Genomic DNA, 21147 nt, shown 5'->3' with positions numbered 1-21147 from the left:
TCATCTCCACATGGTTTGCTCTATTAGAGGATGGGGGGTTGGTCTCTTTGTTTGGGCTTGGGGAGGGGTTGTTTTGGTTTGTTTGCACTAATGTTCGAGCGAGGTGGAAGGGAATACTCGGAGCCATGGGCAGGGGCTGCCAGGCTAGCTGGGAGGGCCAGTTCACGGAAGCGCAGTGGGATGGTGAGTGGAAGGTTAGTGGGGGGATGGGGGCAGGGCAGGTGAAGTATTGCTGACAGTGGTAGGGCTTTTTAAAGTGTATGGGGAGGAGGATCGATGAAAGTGGGCATCCAAGGGTGGGCCTGGGGAGGTGTGGGACATGGGCCAGGGGCTGGCCCAAGAGGGATTATGGTTGATCGGCAGGGTGGGGGCTGGTCACGTGGAACGTGCGAGGATTGAATGGGCCTGTCAACTGGGCCCATGTGTTCGCGCACTTATTGAAGGGTGGATGTGACCAGGCTACAAGAGACACACATGAAGGTGGACCAGATTAGGCTGAGGATGGGTTGGGCAAGTATTTCATATGGGGTTAGACTTTAAAACGAAAGGGGGTGGCAATTTTGGTCAACAAGCGGGTGGTATTTGAGATGGGAAATATAATGGCTGACTCTGGGGGGAAATATAGTGGCTGACTCTGGGGGATGGTATGTTATGGTAAGCGGGGAACCTGGAGGGGATGCCAGTGGTATTGGTAAACATCTATGCCCCAAACTGGGGGGGGGGGGGGGGAACCATGGAGAAGAATTTTCGTTTTACTTCCATATGCACAAGGTGTACTCCCAAATAGATTTCTTCGTGTTGGATACAACATTTTTGGCAGGGGTGGTAGATGTCGAGTATTCGGCAATAGTGGTGCCTGACCATGCCCTGCCCTGGGTGGATTTACGGGTGAGCAAAGGGGGGGTGGGGGGCAGCGCCTGCAATGGAGGCTGGATGTGGGACTGTTAGCGGAGGAATAGGTCTGTGAACGGGTGAGAAAGGCCTTCTGTGGATATTGTAGAGATTATTGGTGAGGGGGAGGTTTCTGCAGTGAGGGGGAGGTTTCAATCCTAGTCTTTAACACGGGGTTGAGACATTCACCATCCACAACACCTTGCACCACAATGCCATGCCCAGCTCCTCCCACTTGGCTGTAACCCCCTCCACTGACACTCTATTCTCCTCCTCCAAAATCTTCCCAGAAATCGCTGAGATGACCCCCACCCCCCAAATCTGACGGCACCCACGTTAACAACGAGGGCAGTGCCACTAGAAAAATGAGTCTGCATTCCCATGGAATGTGTCCATAGCGTCATCTTTTCCCACCATTACAGTTACCTGTTCTTCTGTCCCGCTCTCTGTCTGTGTCTCTCTCTGTGTCTCCTAGAGTGCTGTACACCTTCGGCAAGGCAACCCATTTCCAACGCATAGATTGAGCACACTTCAATCGATGGTGGAATGGTCTCTTGAAAATCAATCCTTGATTCAAGATCCAGGTCTGAGTTAGTAGTTCTGACTATTTCTGGAAAAATATCCTCGTCGCCAGCTTTGTCTTTAATACTGTTACGGTTTAAGGGGTTTTACTTCACAGTGAAGACAAAGAATCACCAGGTTGCCACACTGTGGCTTACTTGACCAGTTGTTAGATCTTTATTCACATAGACTGAGCAAGCAGCACCTAAGATGGAAGATTGGGGAATCTTCCAAGCGTCTCTGATGTTACCACATCATCACGTGACACACTATACAGAAGGATATTGGTCACAATGCATAACATGGTTTTTATTTGGTTTCTCATCTCCTGGGAATCCACATGGCACCTACAAGGTAGAAAGATTCTTGACCTGATACAGAGGCACCAGAACAGTTTGGGACCAGTTGGTCTTTTCCTGTTTTTTGTAAGTTCATACAATCATGATTATGGTCTGATGCCTTTTTTTCCTTCATTTCAGAAGCTGGATTTCTTTAATTGAAGAGCTGGACAAGATTCGACATCAAATTATTATATTTTGTAAAGTATTGCTACTTTACGCTTAGAGAAAAGGTCTGCTTGTGGACGTGTGAGTATATTTATTTTGCATACATAGGGATGAACATGCGCAAAAAGAGCTGTTTTAGTCTGTCTCAGTGATATATGAAGGATGTGATGGAGAGGAGGTGATAGTTGAGAATGGTAGAAGGGATCGCTTCTCGGCCTTTTGGCTAAGATCAAGTGTAGTGTAGATTGAGCCTTTTGGTTCAGATCTGGTATGTCTCTCTTGTGGGGACCATGAATTGGATTCAATTTGAATTGGTTTTTGGAGCAGGCGAGGAGCTGGATTAGGGGTTTGCCCCTGACCCACACTCTGAGCCCTGGCTTGGTAACTCAGAAAAAGTTTTTTAAAAAAGAGAATGGTAGAAGGGGTGAGGGGAATGATTGTGTCGATAGAGACGTGAAGAGGTGCACTCACCGTTGTTACTCCTGTGAGATCATTAAGCAACAATTTGCATTATGTAACTTTGACCAATTAGGGTAGCATGGTGGTTAGCACAATTGCTTCACAGCTCCAGGGTCCCAGGTTCAATTCCCAGCTTGGTTCACTGTCTGTGCGAAGTCTGCACGTTCTCCCCGTGTCTGCGTGGGTTTCCTCCGGGTGCTCTGGTTTCCTCCCACAGTCCAAAGATGTGCAGGTTAGGTGGATTGGTCATGCTAAAAAATTGCCCTTAGTGTCCAAAATTGCCCTTAGTGTTGGGTCAGGTTACTGGGTTATGAGGATAGGGTGGAGGTGTGGGATTGGGTAGGGTGCTCTTTCAAAGAGCCGGTGCAGACTCGATTGGGCCGAATGGCCTCCTTCTGCACTCTAAATTCTATGATTCTATGAATTCAGCAGATGATTGGAAGGCACCCCAACCTTCAGTCATGGCTGGGGCTGGAAAGAATCCAAGTTTAAATTTCCAGATCTTAAGCAATTGCTTTGAAATGGACTGGTCAGATTCCATTTGCAGTACTGTATTCAATTCCAATCGCTGCGCCACTAAAGACATTCATACTTTTGGAAGTGGCGAAATTAATTGCAAAGATCATCTCAAACTGAACAACTGCAGCTCAAGAAAAGAACGCCATTAGGAGGAATATGAATGGGGAATGTGTAGGATTATTTTTACCCGGTTATGGGGCAATTTAACGTGGCCAATCCACCTACCCTACACCTCTTTGGTTTGTGGAGGAGAGACCCACACAGACATGGGGAGACTGTGCAAACTCCTCACGGACAGTGACCCGGGGCTGTGATTGAACCCTGGTCCTCGGTGCCGTGAGGCATCAGTGCTAACCACTGCACCACCTTGCTGCCCTGTATGTGTGGAATATTGATAATACAGCTTAGATTCAGATGATGAACAGAATTTTTTGTTCTTGTGGAGAAAGAATGCAGTGAACCCGAGTGAGTTAGTCTGATGATTGAAACAATCAAAGTCGAATCACAGGAAATGGAGTAGGTCATTCTGCTCATTGAGCCTCCTCCAGCATTCAATAAGATCATGGCCAACCAGATCGTGGCCTTAGCTTCACTTTCCTGCCTGTCTCCAAAGTACTTGATCCCAGAGGATAAACCAAGCTGCCAGGCTGAATTGTTCACCGTATGACGCCAGCAACGTGAATCACGATCGGGTGGAAATCTGGTGTCCGGCCAAAATAAAGATCTTGACCGGCACCGATTTGGGCACCATGCTCCGGTCCCTCCCTGGCAGCAATAACGAGGTTTGCCCTGTGCCGGTGGGGGCAGGGAAAACTAACATATGCATGCATTTAAATGTGATTAATAGGTTGGACACCGTGTGCTCCGCCCTTCCGCAAAGCTCCGCTCCTCTCAGGCGGAAGTCTGATGCCTGTGAATTACTACAAGTATTTACAAACATGGACTAGATGGTCACAAATAAGAAATTTTCCCTGCTTCCCACATAGAATAAGAAGAGCACACCATAACTTTGAGCTCTCCTGCCATGACTTAACCCTTTAAATTAAATTAAACCTTTTTGGAAAATACTTAATATCAAATAATATCAGTTACTCTAGGGCCCTTTTTTCCTGCTGGAGAGAGGGAGCAAGAGGCTCGTGTGTGTGTGGTAAGGGGAGTGCTTAAAAACAGCTGCCTGAAAGGAGATACAGAGCTTCCCGATGGAGCCGGCCTCCATATGCTGGAGAAGGTGCTGACGACGGGGGGACTGGAGGAGGGGGTAGTATCGGTGGTTTACGGAGCTATTTTGGAAGAGGAGAAGGCACCACTGGAAGGGATCAAAGCAAAGTTGGAGGAATAGTTGGGAGAGGGTATGGAAGAGGGGTTCTGGTGTGAGGTGCTCCGGAGAGTGAACGCCTCCACCTCGTGCGCAAGGTTGGGGCTGATGCAGCTGAAGGTGGTATATAGAGCGCACCTCACAAGGGCGAGGATGAGCCGGCTCTTTGAGGGGGTAAAAGATGTGTGTGAAGGAGATTTTTAGGGTAATCTCTAAAGTGGTGCACGTGAAACCGGACCCGGGCCTTCGGAAGGCTCTATTCGGGGTGTTGGACCAGCCGGGGTTGGAAACGGGTGAGGCGGCAGATGTTGTAGCCTTTGCCTCGTTGATCGCCCGAAGGCGGATCCTGTTGGGATGGAGAGCAACCTCTCCACCCTGTGCCCTGGCGTGGCGGGGGGACCTGCTGGAATTCTTGACTCTTGAGAAGGTTAAGTTTGAACTGAGTGGAAGGATGGAGGAGTTCTACAATTCATGGGCGGTATTCATTATGCACTTTCGAGAATTGAATAACATTGAACATTAATGGGGGGGGCGGTGGGAGTTGTTGGGGGGTGGGGGGCTGTATGTGTAAATGGTGATGATGAGTGATTCCTGATTCCTTTTGTTATTTGTTTATGTTAATATGCAGGCAGTTGTTTGTGGTTTGGTGGGAGGATGGGATTGTTGTTGTTGATATGGGGATTGACATTATATTCGTTACTGTTTATTGTTGGTGGGTGCAAATTTGGGAGAAATGTGAAAAAGGAGGAGAATAAAAATATTTTTTAAAACACCGCTACGGCTGCCAGCTCTTTTGGCGCTAACTCCAGCCCCAGCGGTTAGAACGCCCGCTGGCCGGGAATTACTCGGAATTTGCGTCGCCAGAGTACTGGCTCATTTGCATCTCCTGACTCGCTTACCGAATAGCGCCTCCAACAAGATGCAAATCGCATGTAATTCAGTCCTGGTGTCAATTCTCCGCAGGCAGGTTCTCCATTCCACCGGCAGCACACCCCCATCCACCGATTTCCCAGCGGTATGGGGTGACTCCGATGGGAAATTCCATTGGCCAGCTGCTGGAACGGAAAATCCCACTGCCAGCGATGGCTCGCTGCCGAGAAACATTCGGCTGGGGAGACGGAGAGTTCGTCCCTTCAAAGGCCAAGAATCCTGAAAGAAGCTGTTCAGCATGAACATGCCTTCAGAGGGAGATTATATAGAAACTTGTTTCAAAAGACGCGGAGCCAGGGCACAGGAAATATCCACAGAGATCTCCGATGTCACAAACTCAAGAATAAGCACACAGTCTGGAAAATTAAAAATGGCAATTTAATTAGAGAGAGAATCTGATTTCCAGGGTAAAGAAAATTTGGCCTGGGTGCAGAGGGATTTAGGAAGTAAAAACATGCAAAGAATGTGTCAAATCTGAGGCACATGTGTCTGATCATGTTTCCAAACCCTACCATTCAAAATGTGATTTTTTTTTTTCTGTGTAATTATAAACTATTATCAGTAAAAATGAAAATATTGATATAAATGCTGCAGATTCCTTTCAGAAATTGATTTACATTATTCTTATATTATCAGGTACTAAACTAAGAATGAAACGGGTAAGAATTCATTATATTCTAAGACCATTGCATTGCCAATGAATAAAGCATTGTTTTTTCTTTCACGGTAAGTGTGTATTGCTGACTACGCCGGCATTTTTATTGCCCATCCATAATTGCCCTCGAGGAAGTGGCGGTGTGACGCCTCCTTAAACTGCTGCAGTCCATGTGGTGTAGGTGCACCCACAGTGCTGATAGGGAGTGAGTTCCAGGCTTGTTACCCAGCAGCGATGAAGGAATGGTGATATAGCGCCAAGTCAGGATGGTGGCATGGCCTGGAGGTGGTAGTGTTCCCATGCATCTGCTACCCTTGTGCTTGTAGATAGTAGAGGTCGCAGCTTTGGAAGGTTCTGTTGAAGGAACCTTGGTGAGTTGCTGCAGTGCATCTTGCAGCTACACACGGCTGCCACTGTGCATCGGTGGTGGAGAGAGTGAATGTTGAGTGGGGTGCCAAACAAGCAGGCTGCTTTGTCTTGGATGGTGTGGAGTTGGAGCTGCACTCATCCAGGCAACTTACTTGTGACTTGTAGCCATGATCTTATTAAATGACCGAGAAGGTTCAAGGGGATGAATGGCCTTCTCCTCAAATGGGCAGAATTTTCCACTCTCTCGCCAGTAGCGAGCAAGGTGGCACAACATTTGGAGTAATGGCTAGTCAATTTGGAATTTTGTTCTCCTGATTTTGATGTTGGGTTAAAGGCTTTGCTGCTGATCTATGATGGGACCCTTATTTGCATCTCATGAATGCTCAGGAAAAGGCAAACTAGAATTATGCCCCCCCTTCAAATAAAGTGCCCGGCCAGTGGATATTTAGAATGGTCTTTCATGATGTAGGTGATGTGCAGCAGGCGAACCTCACTTCATCAATGTCTTTGGGGTATGTCGACGTTGTTTCACCTACCCTTTAACATGGTACTATGATATTCCACTGGCTCTCCAATTCTGGGCCAAGGCTGGTGCCCATGAGACTACACCAAGTGAACGGGGTGGGAGATGGAGACAGAGGCACGACTGGGAGGGGGCTAGTGGTGTTAAAGTAACTTAGTGAAGTAGTGAAAGACTGTCCTGGGGCGGAAGGTATAAGATTTTACAAGGGTTGATGCTGCTCCCTACACTTTTCCGGGATTTGTCCTGCGTTGAAGACCATAAGACATAGGAGCAGAATTAGGCCACTCGGCCCTTCGAGTCTGCTCCGCCATTCAATCATGGCTTATATTTTTCTCATCCCCATTCTCCTGCCTTCTCCCCATAACCCCGGATCCCCTTATTGATCAAGAACCTATCTATCTCTGTCTTAAAGACACTCAGTGATTTGGCCTCCACAGCCTTCTGCGGCAAAGAGTACCACAGATTCATCACCCTCTGGCTGAAGAAACTCCTCCTCATCTCTGTTTTAAAGGATCGTCCCTTTAGTCTGAGATTTTGTCCTCTGCTTCTAGTTTTTCCTACAAGTGGAAAAAGCTTCTCCACGTCCACTCTATCCAGGCCTCGCAGTATCCTGTAAGTTTTAATAAGATCCCCGCTCATCCTTCTAAACTCCAACAAGTACAGACCCAGAGTCCTCAACCGTTCCTCATACGACAAGTTCTTCATTCCAGGGATCATTCTTGTGAACCTCCTCTGGACCCTTTCCAAGGCCAGCACATCCTTCCTTAGATATGGGGCCCAAAACTGCTCACAGTACTCCAAATGGCGTCTGACCAGAGCCTTATACAGCCTCAGCAGTACATCCCTGCTCTTGTATTCTAGCCCTCTCGACATGAATGCTAACATTACATTTGCCTTCCTAACTACCGACTGAACCTGCACGTTAACCTTCAGAGAATTGTGAACAAGGACTCCCAAGTCCCTTTGTGCTTCTGATTTCCTAAGCATTTCCCCATTTACAAAATAGTCTATGCCTCCATTCCTCCTTCCAAAGTGCATAACCTCACTCTTTTCCACATTGTATTTCATCTGCCACTTCTTTGCCCACTCCTAGCCTGTCCAAGTCCTTCTGCAGCCCCCCTGCTTCCTCAATACTACCTGTCCCTCTGCATATCTTTGTATTATCTGCAAACTTACCAACAGTGCCTTCAGTTCCTTCCTCCAGATCATTAATGTACATTGTGAAAAGTTGTAGTCCCAGCACCGACCCCTGAGGCACACCACTAGTCACCGGCTGCCATCCTGAAAAAGACCCCTTTACCCCCACTCTCTGCCTTTTGCCAGAGAGATCATGTCCATTGAGCCTCTTGATGGGTGGAAGCTGCACTGAGGCTCCGGGAGGAGCTCTTCAGTCACTGGGAAGAGGCAGTTGATGACCATGCCTGTGGTGGAACTGTCTCCTTTCTTGATGATGGTCACAATTAAGAAATGTTCCTAGCTTCCCACATCGAACAAGACGAACACACCACAACTTTGAGCTCAGCTACCATGACTTAACCCTTTAGATTAAATTTAACCTTTTTGGAAAATATTTAATATCAAATAATATCAGTTACTCTAGGGCCTTTTTTCCCTGCTCCTCGTTGTTACAGAATATATCCCGTGCAAAGCATGAACCACAAAATAGGACTGTTAAAAACTGTCAGCATATGAAAATAGTAAATACTTACCCAACTACACACGATACTCAAAAAGATCACCTCTATCCCTCCTCACTGAACTACCCTCAGTCACCAACCTCCAAATTAAACACTCTTTTGTTGTTTTAGTGATAATAATCAAACTGTCTTTTAATTGTCAGAACAGAACCTTCAGAGCAAAGTAAATGTGCTTTAAAAGTCCATACAGAGCATTGATTCGTTCAGACATTTTTCCAGTCGCACGATTGCTTTTCATTACTTATCAAGGTTATTGTTACCTGTACCCTCCTTTTAATCTCACAAATATTGTAATATCTTTGATTAAATGTTTTTTTTCCAAGCACTTCATATTTCAGTGCTGTAATATTTGAAAACAAACTGATTTATTTAAGGACTATTTGAACTATGTGAAAGGGGAAATCCTGTTATTAAAAATCAGCTGGAATGAAAGGTCCTAATGAAAAAATGTTAAATTCTCATGGACGATCAACTTTGACAGGGTTGGGACTTCCGGTTGCGGCCATGCCTGAACAGGTCGCACGTTCGGCAGCTCCCGCCGGGAACGGACTTTAGTGCTCTCTAGAGGGGCCCCAACGGCACTTGTTCGACGGCTTCCAGTGTGGGAAGGTGACAGCAAGGTCCCCCCCATAGTTTATGGATTGGACCAGGAGTGGAGTGGTGAAAAAAGGGATCTTGGAGCAGCGAAAAGTGAGAGGGAGAAAAAGCAAGATGGCGGTGGGTGGAGACCAAGCAGCATGGGCGCAGTGGTCGCAGGAGCAGCAGGAGTTTCTTAAACGCTGCTTTGAGAGCTGTAGACAGAAATGTTGGCGCCAATGAAGGCGGCGATTGAGAAGCTAGTGGAGACCCAGAGGGCCCAGGGGGCGGCGATCCGGGAGGTGCAGCAGAAAGCCTCGGAGAACGAGGATGAGACCTTGGGCCTGGCGGTGAAAGTGGAGGCACACGAGGCGCTGCACAAGAGGTGGGCGGAAAGATTTGAGGACCTGGAGAATAGGTCGAGGAGGAAGAATCTTCGGATTCTGGGTCTCCCCGAAGGAGTGGAGGGGCCCGATACCGGGGCATATGTGAGCACGATGCTCAATTCGCTGATGGGTGCGGGAGCTTTCCCGAGCCCCCTGGAGCTAGATGGGGCTCATCGGGTCCTGGCAAGGAGACCCAAGGCCAATGAGCCGCCAAGGGCTGTAGTGGTGAGGTTTCACCGCTTTATGGATAGAGAGTGTGTCTTGAGATGGGCCAAGAAAGAGCGGAGCAGCAGGTGGGAGAACACGGAGATCCGAATCTACCAGGACTGGAGTGCAGAGGTGGCCAAGAAGAGAGCTGGCTTTAATCGGGTCAAGGCGGTGCTCCATCGGAAGGAGGTGAAGTTCGGTATGCTGCAGCCAGCGCGATTGTGGGTCGCATTCCAAGATCGGCACCACTATTTTGAAACGCCTGAGGAGGCTTGGAGCTTTATACAGACTGAAAAGTTGGACACAAATTGAGGGTCTGTGGTTGTGGGGGGGGATGTCTGCTGTATATATGGTTTTAAATACGTGTAGGGAATGTTCCCTTGGCTGGGTGCTGGATAGGGAGGGGTGAAGGGATTTGATGGGGAGACTGTGGGAGAGTGTGGGTGTTGGAGGGAGGGGAGGCCTGGGGATGGGGGAATTGAGATAAGGCCGCAAAAGGAGCTGTGCCAGAGGGGGCGGGGCCGGCTCAGGAAAGCGCGGGCTTTTTCCCGCGCTAGGGAAGGATGACGAGGGGGGGTCAGAGGAGCACACACTGACTGCTAGGGGTAGGGGGGATTCCCACACTGGGGGGGTCGATGGGAAGGCGGGAGAGGCCGGGGTCAGCAGGAGTCAGCTGACTTATGGGAGTGTTATGGGGGGAGCAAAAGAACTAGATATGGATCTAGCGGGAGGAGGGGGGGTATAGGGTTGCTGCTGCATTGGCCAATGGGGAACTGGAAATAGGAGAGGTGGTCGGGGCGGGGATCCGCCGTCTGGGGGACTGGAGGGTGCGGGAGGCGCGGGCACGTGACTGGCCTAGAAAAGGAGATGGCTAGTCGGGGGGGGGGGGGGGGGGCGGTGAGAAGCCCCCCCCCCCCCCCCACCCCACCCCAATCCGGCTGATAACTTGGAATGTGAGGGGCCTGAATGGGCCGGTTAAGAGGGCCCGGGTGTTCGTGCACTTAAAGGGACTGAAGGCAGACGTGGTCATGCTTCAGGAGACACATTTGAAGGTGGCAGACCAGGTCAGGTTGAGAAAGGGATGGGTCGGACAGGTATTCCATTCGGGGCTGGATGCGAAGGACAGAGGGGTTGCAATACTGGTGGGGAAGCGGGTGTCGTTTGAGGCCAAGAATATTGTAGTGGATAATGGAGGTCGATACGTGATGGTGAGCGGTAGGATGTAGGGGGTGTGGGTGGTACTGGTAAACGTATACGCCACGAACTGGGACGATGCCGGATTTATGAAGCGCATGCTGGGTCGGATTCCAGATCTGGAGGCAGGAAGCTTGATAATGGGGGGGGATTTCAACACGGTGCTGGATCCAGCATTAGATCGCTCCAGATCCAAGACGGGGAAGAGGCCGGCTGCGGCCAAGGTGCTTAGGGGGTTTATGGACCAGATGGGGGGAGTGGATCCATAGAGGTTTGCTAGGCCCCTGGCCAGGGAATTCTCATTCTTTTCCCATGTACATAGAGCCTACTCCCAGATAGATTTTTTTGTTTTGAGTAGGGCGCTAATCCCGAAAGTGGAACGAACGGAGTATTCGGTCATAGCCATCTCAGACCCGCCCCGCACTGGGTGGAGCTGGAGTTAGGCGAGGAGAGGGACCAGCGTCTTTTAAAAAATATATATATATTTTATTCAAATTTTTTTCGGCCAAACAAAACAGTACAAAAATGTTGCCTTTTTACAACAATAAAACAATATAAATAATAGTGACCGTTTTTAACAAATAAATAAATAATATATAAACTAAATGGCAACTGCCATAACATAATAACTCTCCCAAATAATAAAGTCAAACAAGCCAATATACATATCCAAGTAAAAATATCCATACAGAAACACCCCTGAGGACCCACCCGAGTCCTCCCCCTCCCCCCCTGGGTTGCTGCTGCTACTTTCCCAGTTCCTTTATCATTCTGCGAGATAGTCAATGAACGGTTGCCACCGCCTGGTGAACCCTTGAGCCGAACCTCTTAGTGCGAACTTTATCCGTTCCAGTTTTATAAACCCTGCCATGTCATTTATCCAGGCCTCCACGCCCGGGGGTTTAGCTTCCTTCCACATTAACAATATACTTCGCCGGGCTACTAGGGACGGAAAGGCCAAAACATCAGCCTCTCTCGCCTCCTGCACTCCCGGCTCTTCTGCAACCCCAAATATAGCCAACCCCCAGCTTGGCTCGACCCGGACCCCCACCACCTTCGAAAGCACATTTGCCACCCCCACCCAGAACCCATGCAGTGCCGAGCATGACCAAAACATGTGGGTGTGGTTCGCTGGGCTTCTCGCGCATATCCCGCACCTATCCTCTACCCCGAAAAATTTACTGAGCCTTGCTCTGGTCATGTGCGTCCTGTGCAAGACCTTGAATTGTATCAGGCTAAGCCTGGCACACGAGGACGAAGAGTTTACCCTGCGTAGGGCATCTGCCCACAGCCCCTCTTCGATCTCTTCCCCCAGCTCTTCTTCCCATTTTCCCTTCAGCTCATCCACCATGATCTCCCCCTCGTCTCTCATTTCCCTGTATATATCTGACACCCTACCATCCCTCACCCATGTCCCCGAAATCACTCTATCCTGAATCTCCTGCGTCGGGAGCTGCGGAAATTCCCTCACCTGTTGCCTCACAAAAGCTCTCACTTGCATATACCGAAATGCATTCCCCTGGGGCAACCCGTATTTTTCCGTCAGCGCTCCCAGACTCGCAAACGTCCAGTCTAGGAACAGATCCCTCAGTTGCACAATCCCTGCTCTCTACCATGTTCTAAATCCCCCATCTATTCTCCTCGGGACAAACCTATGATTATTCCTTATCGGGGACCGCACCGAGGCACCCGTCATTCCCTTATGCCGTCTCCACTGCCCCCAAATTTTCAGCGTTGCCACCACCACTGGACTTGTGGTGTATTTCTTCGGGGAGAACGGCAACGGCGCCGTCGCCAATGCTTGTAGGCTGGTTCCTTTACAGGACACCATTTCCAGTCTCTTCCACGCCGCTCCCTCCCCTTCTCCCATCCACTTACACACCATTGAGATATTGGCGGCCCAATAATAATCACTTAAGCTCGGCAGTGCCAGTCCCCCCCTATCCCTGCTACGCTGCAAAAACCCCCTCCTCACTCTCGGGGTCTTCCCCTGCTACGCTGCAAAAAACCCCTCCTCACTCTCTGGGTCTTCTCGCTGTGGCGTCTTGATGTGGGATTACTGGCGGATGAGGAGGAGTGTGGGAGGGTGCGGGGGTGCATTGAGAGATACTTGGAGGTCAATGACAATGGAGAGGTGCAGGTGGGGGTAGTCTGGGAGGCGTTAAAGGCGTGGTCAGGGGAGAGTTAATCTCCATTAGGGCCCACAGGGAGAAGAGAGAGGGCAGGGAGAGGGAGAGGTTCGTGGGGGAGATCTTTAGGGTGGACAGGAGATATGCAGAGGCCCCCGAGGAGGGACTACTTAGGGAGCGGCGAAGCCTCCAGACGGAGTTTGACCTGTTGACCACAGGGAAAGCATAGGCACAGTGGAGAAAAGCACAGGGGGGCGACGTACGAGTATGGGGAGACGGCGAGCCGGATGCTGGCACACCAGCTCCGTAAGAGGGTGACAGCGAGGGAGATAGGCGGAGTTAAGGATAGCGGGGGGAATACGGTGCGGAGTGCGGTGAGAGTAAATGAAGTATTTAAGGACTTCTATGAGGGGCTGTACAGATCTGAGCCCCCAGCGGGGTAGGAGGGGATGCGACGATTTTTGGATCAACTGAGGTTCCCGAGGGTGGAGGAGCAAGAGGTGGCTGGTTTAGGGGCGCCAATTGGGTTGGAGGAGCTGGCTAAAGGATTGGGGAACATGCAGACGGGGAAGGCCCCAGGGCCAGATGGGTTCCCGGTCGAGTTTTATAGTAAATATGTGGACCTGCTAGGCCCGTTGTTAGTGAGGACTTTCAATGAGGCAAGGGAGAGGGGGACCCTGCCCCCGATAATGTCCGGGGCGCTGATCTCACTGATTCTGAAGCGGGAGAAGGACCCGCTGCAATGTGGGTCGTATAGACCGATCTCGCTCCTCAATGTGGATGCTAAGTTGCTGGCAAAAGTGCTGGCTACGAGAATTGCGGACTGTGTCCCTGGGGTGGTTCATGAGGACCAGACGGGATTTGTAAAGGGCAGGCAGCTAAACACTAATATGCGGAGGCTCCTCAACGTGATTATGATGCCATCAGTGGAGGGAGAGGCGGAAGTAGTGGCAGCTATGGACACGGAGAAGGCCTTTGATCGGGTGGAGTGGGAGTATCTTTGGGAAGTGTTGCGGAGGTTTGGGTTCGGGGAGGGGTTTATCAGTTGGGTCAGGCTCCTGTATAGAGCCCCGGTGGCGAGTGTGGCTACGAATCGGCAGAGGTCGGAGTACTTTCAGCTGTACCAAGGGACGAGGCAGGGGTGCCCCCTGTCCCCCTTGTTTGCATTGGCAATTGAGCCTTTGGCCATGGCACTAAGGGAGTCCAGGAAATGGAGGGGGTTGGTCCGAGGGTGGAGAGGAACATCGGGTGTCGCTGTGTGCGGACGACCTGTTGCTGTATGTGGCAGATCCAGTGGAGGGGTTGGTGGAGGTCATGCGGATCCTAAGGGAGTTTGGGGACTTCTCGGGCTATAAGCTCAATGTAGGGAAAAGTGAGCTCTTTGTGGTGCATCCAGGGGACCAGGGAAGGGGGATAGACTATCTACCATTGAAGAGGGTGGAAAGGAACTTTCGGTACTTGGGGACCCAGGTGGCTGGGAGCTGGGGGGCCCTGCACAAGCTTAATTTGACACGGTTGGTGGAGCAGATGGAGGAGGATTTCAAAAGATGGGACATGCTGCCGCTCTCGCTAGCGGGCAGGGTACAGTTGGTTAAAATGATGGTCCTCCCGAGGATTCTCTTTGTGTTCCAGTGCCTTCCCATTATGATTCCCAAGGCCTTTTTCAAACGGGTAGGTAGGAGCATCATGGGTTACGTGTGGGCAAATAAGACCCCGAGGGTAAAGAGGGTGTTTCTGGAGCGTAGCAGGGACAGGGAGGGCTGGCGCTGCCAAATCCGTGCGGCTACTATTGGGCAGCCAACGTGGCGATGATCCGTAAGTGGGTAATAGAGGGAGAGGGGGCGGCGTGGAAGAGGTTGGAGATGGCGTCCTGCAGGGGCACGAGCCTGAGGGCGCTGGTGATGGCACCGCTGCCGCTCTGGCCGACAAGGTACACCACGAGTCCGGTGGTGGCGGTGACGTTGAAGATCTGGGGGCAGTGGAGACGGCATAGGGGCGAGATGGGAGCCTCGATTTGGTCCCCCATTCGGGAGAACAATCTGTTCGTCCCGGGAAGGATGGATGGGGGGTTTGAGAGCTGGCATCGGGCAGGGATCAGAAGAATTGGGGACCTGTTTATAGGTGGGACGTTTGCAAGCCGAGGGGCGCTGGAGGAGAAGTTTGGGTTACCCCCGGGAAATGCGTTCAGGTATATGCAAGTGAGGGCATTTGTGAGGTGGCCGGTGAGGGAATTCCCGCTGCTCCCGGCACAGAGGATTCAGGACAGGGTGATTTCGGGTGTATGGGTTGGAGAAGGCAAGGTTTTGGCGATCTATCAAGAGATGAAAGAAGAGGAGGAGGTTTCGGTAGAGGAGCTAGAGGGCAAGTGGGAGGAGGAGCTTGGTGAGGAGATTGATGAGGGTTTGTGGGCTGATGCCCTGAGTAGGGTTAACTCCTCTTCCTCTTGCGCCAGGCTCAGCCTAATACAATTTAAGGTTACTCACAGAGTGCATATGACATGGGCGAGGTTGAGTAGGTTCTTTGGGAATGGAGGACAGATGTGGGAGGTATTCGGGAAGCCCGGCGAATCACGTCCACATGTTCTGGTTGTGCCCGGCACTGGGTGGGTTCTGGAAGGGTTTCGCGAGGACTATGTCCAAGGTGGTGAAAGTCCAGGTCAAGCCGAGTTGGGGGTTGGCACTATTTGGGGTAACGGACGAGCCGGGAGTGCAGGAGGCGAAAGAGGCCGGTATCCTGGCCTTTGCGTCCCTGGTAGCCTGGCGGAGGATCTTGCTACTATGGAAGGACGTGAAGCCCCCCCAGTGTGGAAGCCTGGATAAATGACATGGCAGGGTTCATTAAGCTGGAGAGGATAAAGTTTGCCTTGAGAGGGTCTGTGCAGGGGTTCCTTAGGCGGTGGCAACCGTTCCTAGACTATCTCGCGGAGCGCTAGGAGGAGGTCAGCAGCAGCAACCCGGGTGGGGGGGGTCTCTTTCGGGGGGGTATTTGGGCGGGAGGCGGGGGGCGTCTCTTTCGGGGGGGTATTTGGGTGGGTAGGAGGGGGGGTTTCCCCAAGGGTACTTTTGAATGTTATATGGGGGGGCTTAACATATGCGGGAGAGACTTCCGGTTGCGGCGATGCGGAGCTAAGCCGCACATTTCGGCAGCTCCCGCGACAACGGACTTTCGGGCTCTCCAGAGGAGCCCCAACGGAATTTTTTAAAAATTGATCCCGTGTGGGAAGGTGCAGTAAGGCCCCCCCCTTACGATATATGGCCGAGATCAGCGGTGGAGCGGCGAAAAAAGAGGCTCTGGAGCAGCGGCAAAATCGAGGTGGGAAAATAGCAAGAGGGCGGAGAGCGAGCAGCATGGGGGCCGGACCAGCAGGAGTTCCTTAAGCGCTGTGTGGAGGAGCTGAAAAAGGAGGTGCTGGCGCCAATGCTGTTGGCGATCGAGGGGCTGAAGGAGACCCAGAAGACCCAGGCGGTGGAGCTTCGTGAGGTGAAAGACAAAATGAATGACAACGAGGACGAGATCCTGGGCCTGGCGGTAAAAGTGGAGGCGCACGAGGCGGTGCACAGGAAGTGGGCCGAGAGAATTGAGGTCCTGGAGAACAGGTCGAGGAGGAAGAACCTCCGGATTCTGGGTCTTCCTGAAGGAGTGGAGGGTGCTGATGCTGGGGCGTACGTGAGCACGATGCTCCATGCGCTGATGGGAGCAGAGGCCCCTCCAACCCCCCTGGAACTGGAAGGGGCTCACCGGGTCCTGGCGAGGAGACCCAAGGCTGAGCCGCCAAGGGTGATTGTGGCAAGGTTCCATCGCTTTGTGGACAAAGAAAGTGTGCTGAGATGGGCCAAGAAGGTGCGGAGCAGTAGATGGGAGAACGCGGTGATCCGAGTATACCAGGATTGGAGCGCGGAGGTGGCAAGGAGGAGAGCTGGCTTCAACCGGGCCAAGGCGGTGCTGCATAAAAAAAGAGTCCGGTTCGGCATGCTGCAGCCTGCGCGGCTGTGGGTCACTTATCAGGACCGACACCATTATTTTGAAACGCCAGAAGAGGCTTGGATCTTTATTCAGACGTAAAAACTGGACTCGAACTGAGGGGATGTTGTTGTGGGGGGAGATGTTGGTTGCTAAGTTCATTAAACACGCCATCATTGGTGACCGTGTCTTCAGTTACCAAGATTATAAGCCCTGGAATTCCCTCACCAAACCTCGATTGTTTCTCTACTTTCCCTTGCCCATTTAGGATGCTCCTTAAAACCCACCCTTTGACTAACCCTTTTGGTCGTTTGTCCTTCTGTGGCCCGGTGTGATATTGTGTTTTATAAAGCTGCTATAATGTGTTCTGAGACATGATATGACGTGAAAAGTGTTTAAACCGGACAGGTTGTTTATCCTGGAAGGAAAAATGGGCACAAAGTAAAATCTATCAATGAAAGCGCATGTCAATTCACTTCTCTCATTACAGATTATTTTCATCCTTGTACTGGTTCTTAACCAACAAGGCGTGATCCCTTGTGGGCCTGGCGAGTATGTGCACGATGGTGGATGCTGCTCCATGTGTTCACCAGGTCAGTCAGTGATGGCCCCTATTTTAAACGATTGTCATCACCACCACACAAACATGGTCATTTTCTTTAACTTTTGAAAGTGCTAATGTTATGGTTTTGTTCATATAAAATGCATCATGAATAAATGTTCCTTTATCAATGCCAGTTGCCTTAGGGCGGCACAGTGGTTAGCACTGTTGCTTCAAAGCGCCAGGGACCCAGGTCCGATTCCTGGCTTGGGTCACTGTCTGTGCGGAGTCTGCACGTTCTCCCCGTGTCTGCGTGGGTTTCCTCCGGGTGCTCCGGTTTCCTCCCACAAGTCCTGAAAAACGTGCTTGTTAGGTGAATTGGACATTCTGAATTCTCCCTCTGTGTACCCGAACAGGCGCCGGAATGTGGCGACTTGGGGATTTTCACAGTAACTTCATTGCAGTGTTAATGTAAGCCTATTTGTGACAATAATAAAGATTATTATTATTGTGTGAGACATGTGGCTCCTGTTTCCCCTTCTCTTAATTGAGGCCTGCGTTTAATTTTTGTGTAAATCATTTCAGTTTCTCAGAAGTATTCAGATCACTAATTCTTTCAGTATTTAAAGCTTTCATTAACAGTTATGTATTTGAATATGTCTTCCAATGACCGGGCTGTGCAGTGGTTAGCACTGCTGCCTCACAGTGCTTGAGAACTCGGGCTCGATTCCGCCCCCGGGTCACTGTCCGTGTGGAGTTTGCAGAATCTCCCCCAGTCCGCGTGGGTCTCGCCCCCAAAGATGTACCGGGTAGGTGGATTGGCCATGCTAAATTGCCCCTTAATTGGAAAAAAATAATTGGGTATTCTAAAAACAATTTTTAAACTTGTGTTTTCCAATGACACCTACCCAATAGTATTTGTACATAAACTTGTTTCTAATTTGACCAGAATGAACTTTGAAACATTCATTTTCAGGTTTACTTATTCAAATCATAAATAAGACTAGACTTTGAGAAGATGCTCACTGGGCTTTCATATCGCAATGCTGCTGCTAATATATTGGCTGCTCCATGTTTTGCAATGAGCCATTCACCTTGCTGACAGCTACCACAAACCTTTTGTAGCCCTTTGAGCAGAGGGTTGCCCTAATCGGGTATCTCATCTAGCACAGCAAGTGTTCTACAAGGCATCTGAGTCGGATAAAAATCAAGGACCTTCAACCCTTACTGAAACACACAAAGGGTTAAATTGGATAATCCCTGAAAAAGGGCACAGGAACTGTGATACGCTATTCAGCCACACCCACTATTTGAAATACTTGCAAAATGTCAAACCTGGGCTGCCTCTGCCTTGCAATGCTTTCTGTGTTGAGCCAACTCTCCCTTCAATAAATGCACAGCCCAGCAGGAGGGCCAATAGTATTGGTATTTTGACAATACCTGTTAAAGTGGAAGGACCTTCTGCCTGCTGATCATGCTGAGATTATTCTCGATTTGGGTTGTGAAGGAATCAATAATGGCTGGCAACTGGAGAGAGCGAGAACCAAGATTATCAGAAGCTGCACTGGAGATCTTGGTGGAAGAAATGAAAGAAAAAATAGACATTCTGTACCTTCTAGGCACAAGCCCAGAAGACACTGACAAGAGGAAGTAGAAGACGTCTGCCAGGGATCCAGTCCCAAGGACCTGGATGTAGTGAACGAAAAACCTTAATGAGCTCACACAAGTTGTCATGGTTAGCAAAGACATCGTCAAATGCCATTAGGTTGCACACTAATTCTACAGCAGAGGACTCTGATGACGACTGTATAGAAGCCAGGCTACAGATAAAGGCTAATGATGGGTGTACACACCCCAAATGCTTGGTAGACGGGGAAACCTGCAGGAAAAACTTCATTCAGTGTTCCTGGAGAAGTCCAGCCCAGCATCAACTTGACACCGAGCTTGGAGCACACACTTTCCAAGATGGAATGGATATAAAATACATCATGAATAAATGTTCCATAAACACTGTGCAACCAACAATCATGACACAGGCTGCAGACTCTATGGCGTGCTGCAGTGGAAGCTGGGACTGCTGTCAGCAATCCCAGCTTGGAAGAAGCTGATTCATGTGCATTCAAATTCAGGGGGCAGCATGGTGGTGCAATGGTTAACACGACTGCCTCACGGCACCGAGGGTCTGGATTTGATCCCGGCCCTGGTCACTGTCCATGTGGAGTTTGCAAATTCTCCCCGTATCTGCGTGGGTCACACCCACAACACAAAATGTGACGGGTAGGTGGATTGGCAACACTAAATTGCCCCATAATTAATTCTGCACTAGCTAGACCACTCTGTCAATTATTGAGACTTTTAACGAGTATGGAAAAGCACCCAAAGCAAGTGGAATTGCAGCCGTAGTCTGAAGAGGTATTAAACTGTAAAAAGTCTACTTAATATGGAGTGCAGCAGCCGTAACCTTTCTGGCTTGTTTAGTGCTATCTAATGGGTATATACCTAAACATGTGTAATGTGTAAGCTCCTTCATCACTGTAATCTTCCTGTGATTCCTGAACTTTTGTTATTGCTGTCTAAAAATAATAAAGGTTCTCCTCTCATTTCCAATTAAAAAGTTTTCTTCGTGTTTTGCAGCAGAATCCTTTTCTGACCGTTTTCTACGAGCGGTCTAAGTCTGATAATTCCAGAACTGACTTTTTTTTTTTGCAGGCACTATAGTATACAGCCATTGCCAGGGACTTTTTGGTACAACATGTAAACCATGTACAGATGGAGAATTTATCGAACACCCGAATGGCTTGGAAAAATGTCTTAAATGTAAAGCTTGTGATCAAGGTAAATGTTACAACCACATTTATTTTACTGTGTTGAGAAAGGCTGACTTGTTAAAGTACATTCAAGGCAGAGATGGGCAACGTTTTGGGAGTCGAGGATTATGAGGAACAGGCTGGAAAGTGGAATTGAGGCCATAAGCTAAGAATCTTATTGAATTGTAGAGCAGGCTCGGAGGGCAGTATGACCGACTCTTGTTCCTTTTTGCTTCTGTTGTCAGCAGTTTTGGAGATTGAGTGTTTTCTCCAACAGTGATAAAACAAGTGTTTATGTTCCCCCTCCCACAGGATATCCCCTTCCCAAGACACCTGGTACTTGGTGTGGCCCTAGGACCTAGTCTCAAGCATGGCACTGCAGTACCTCTTCCAGACATTGCAGCACTGTTCGTGGAGGGGCTGAAGAACTGTCAGCCAAGTGCAGACAGAAGTCCTGCCTGCTGCCACTTAACGCTGAATTGAGCATGAAACGGCAATATACCTGACTGGGTCGACGAGGACATGTTCCCTGCTGACTCTGAGGATGACGCGCACTGAACGCTTACCATCCTGAAAATTCAGGCCACTCTGTTTTACCAAAACATTGTTGCTCAGGGTCTTCCTCAACTATTTGCTGTCCCTGCGCTTGGGGAAAACTCATTCATGTTGTGCTGCTTCAAGCGATCTTCCACAGATCACATTTATTCCTTGGGAGTAGACAGTTCCGGAAGCATCTACATATACAGCCCAGCAGTGCTGTCAGCCCCTGGTCAATCCACATCAGTCTGCGTATTGACACAGTGAACAAATATCCCCCACAGTATTTACCGAGCACCTTGTCGGTGAGCTACAGAACCACAATTTCTGACTATCAGTGGTGAAATCGTGCAGATCAACTTCAAATCTGATGAAGTTTCAAATA

At 49.8% G+C, this 21147-nt stretch overlaps 1 protein-coding gene and 1 non-coding gene across 7 annotated transcripts in view; both read left to right on the top strand.

Annotated features, from left to right (window-relative positions):
• The window catches only part of LOC140392551 (tumor necrosis factor receptor superfamily member 5-like), a 161833-nt gene that overhangs the window by 91483 nt on the left and 49203 nt on the right, over positions 1-21147 (top strand). For 5 of the 6 annotated variants that reach the window (XM_072477856.1, XM_072477859.1, XM_072477857.1 and 2 more), the window contains exons 2-5: positions 1932-2039; positions 5818-5840; positions 17368-17470; positions 20128-20253. In XM_072477856.1, coding sequence (XP_072333957.1) covers positions 5832-5840; positions 17368-17470; positions 20128-20253 — 238 coding nt within the window. In that variant the 5' untranslated portion in view covers positions 1932-2039; positions 5818-5831. The remainder of the gene's footprint in view (positions 1-1931; positions 2040-5817; positions 5841-17367; positions 17471-20127; positions 20254-21147) is intronic. The other variant, XM_072477860.1, reaches the window with a different exon arrangement.
• LOC140393401 (U2 spliceosomal RNA) lies at positions 2162-2356 on the top strand. Its single transcript, XR_011935591.1, has one exon. It is a non-coding gene; the product is annotated as a U2 spliceosomal RNA (small nuclear RNA).

This window comes from Scyliorhinus torazame, chromosome 16 (assembly GCF_047496885.1).
Source record: "Scyliorhinus torazame isolate Kashiwa2021f chromosome 16, sScyTor2.1, whole genome shotgun sequence".
Taxonomy (NCBI): domain Eukaryota; kingdom Metazoa; phylum Chordata; class Chondrichthyes; order Carcharhiniformes; family Scyliorhinidae; genus Scyliorhinus; species Scyliorhinus torazame.
This window is presented reverse-complemented; position numbering and strand designations above follow the sequence as displayed.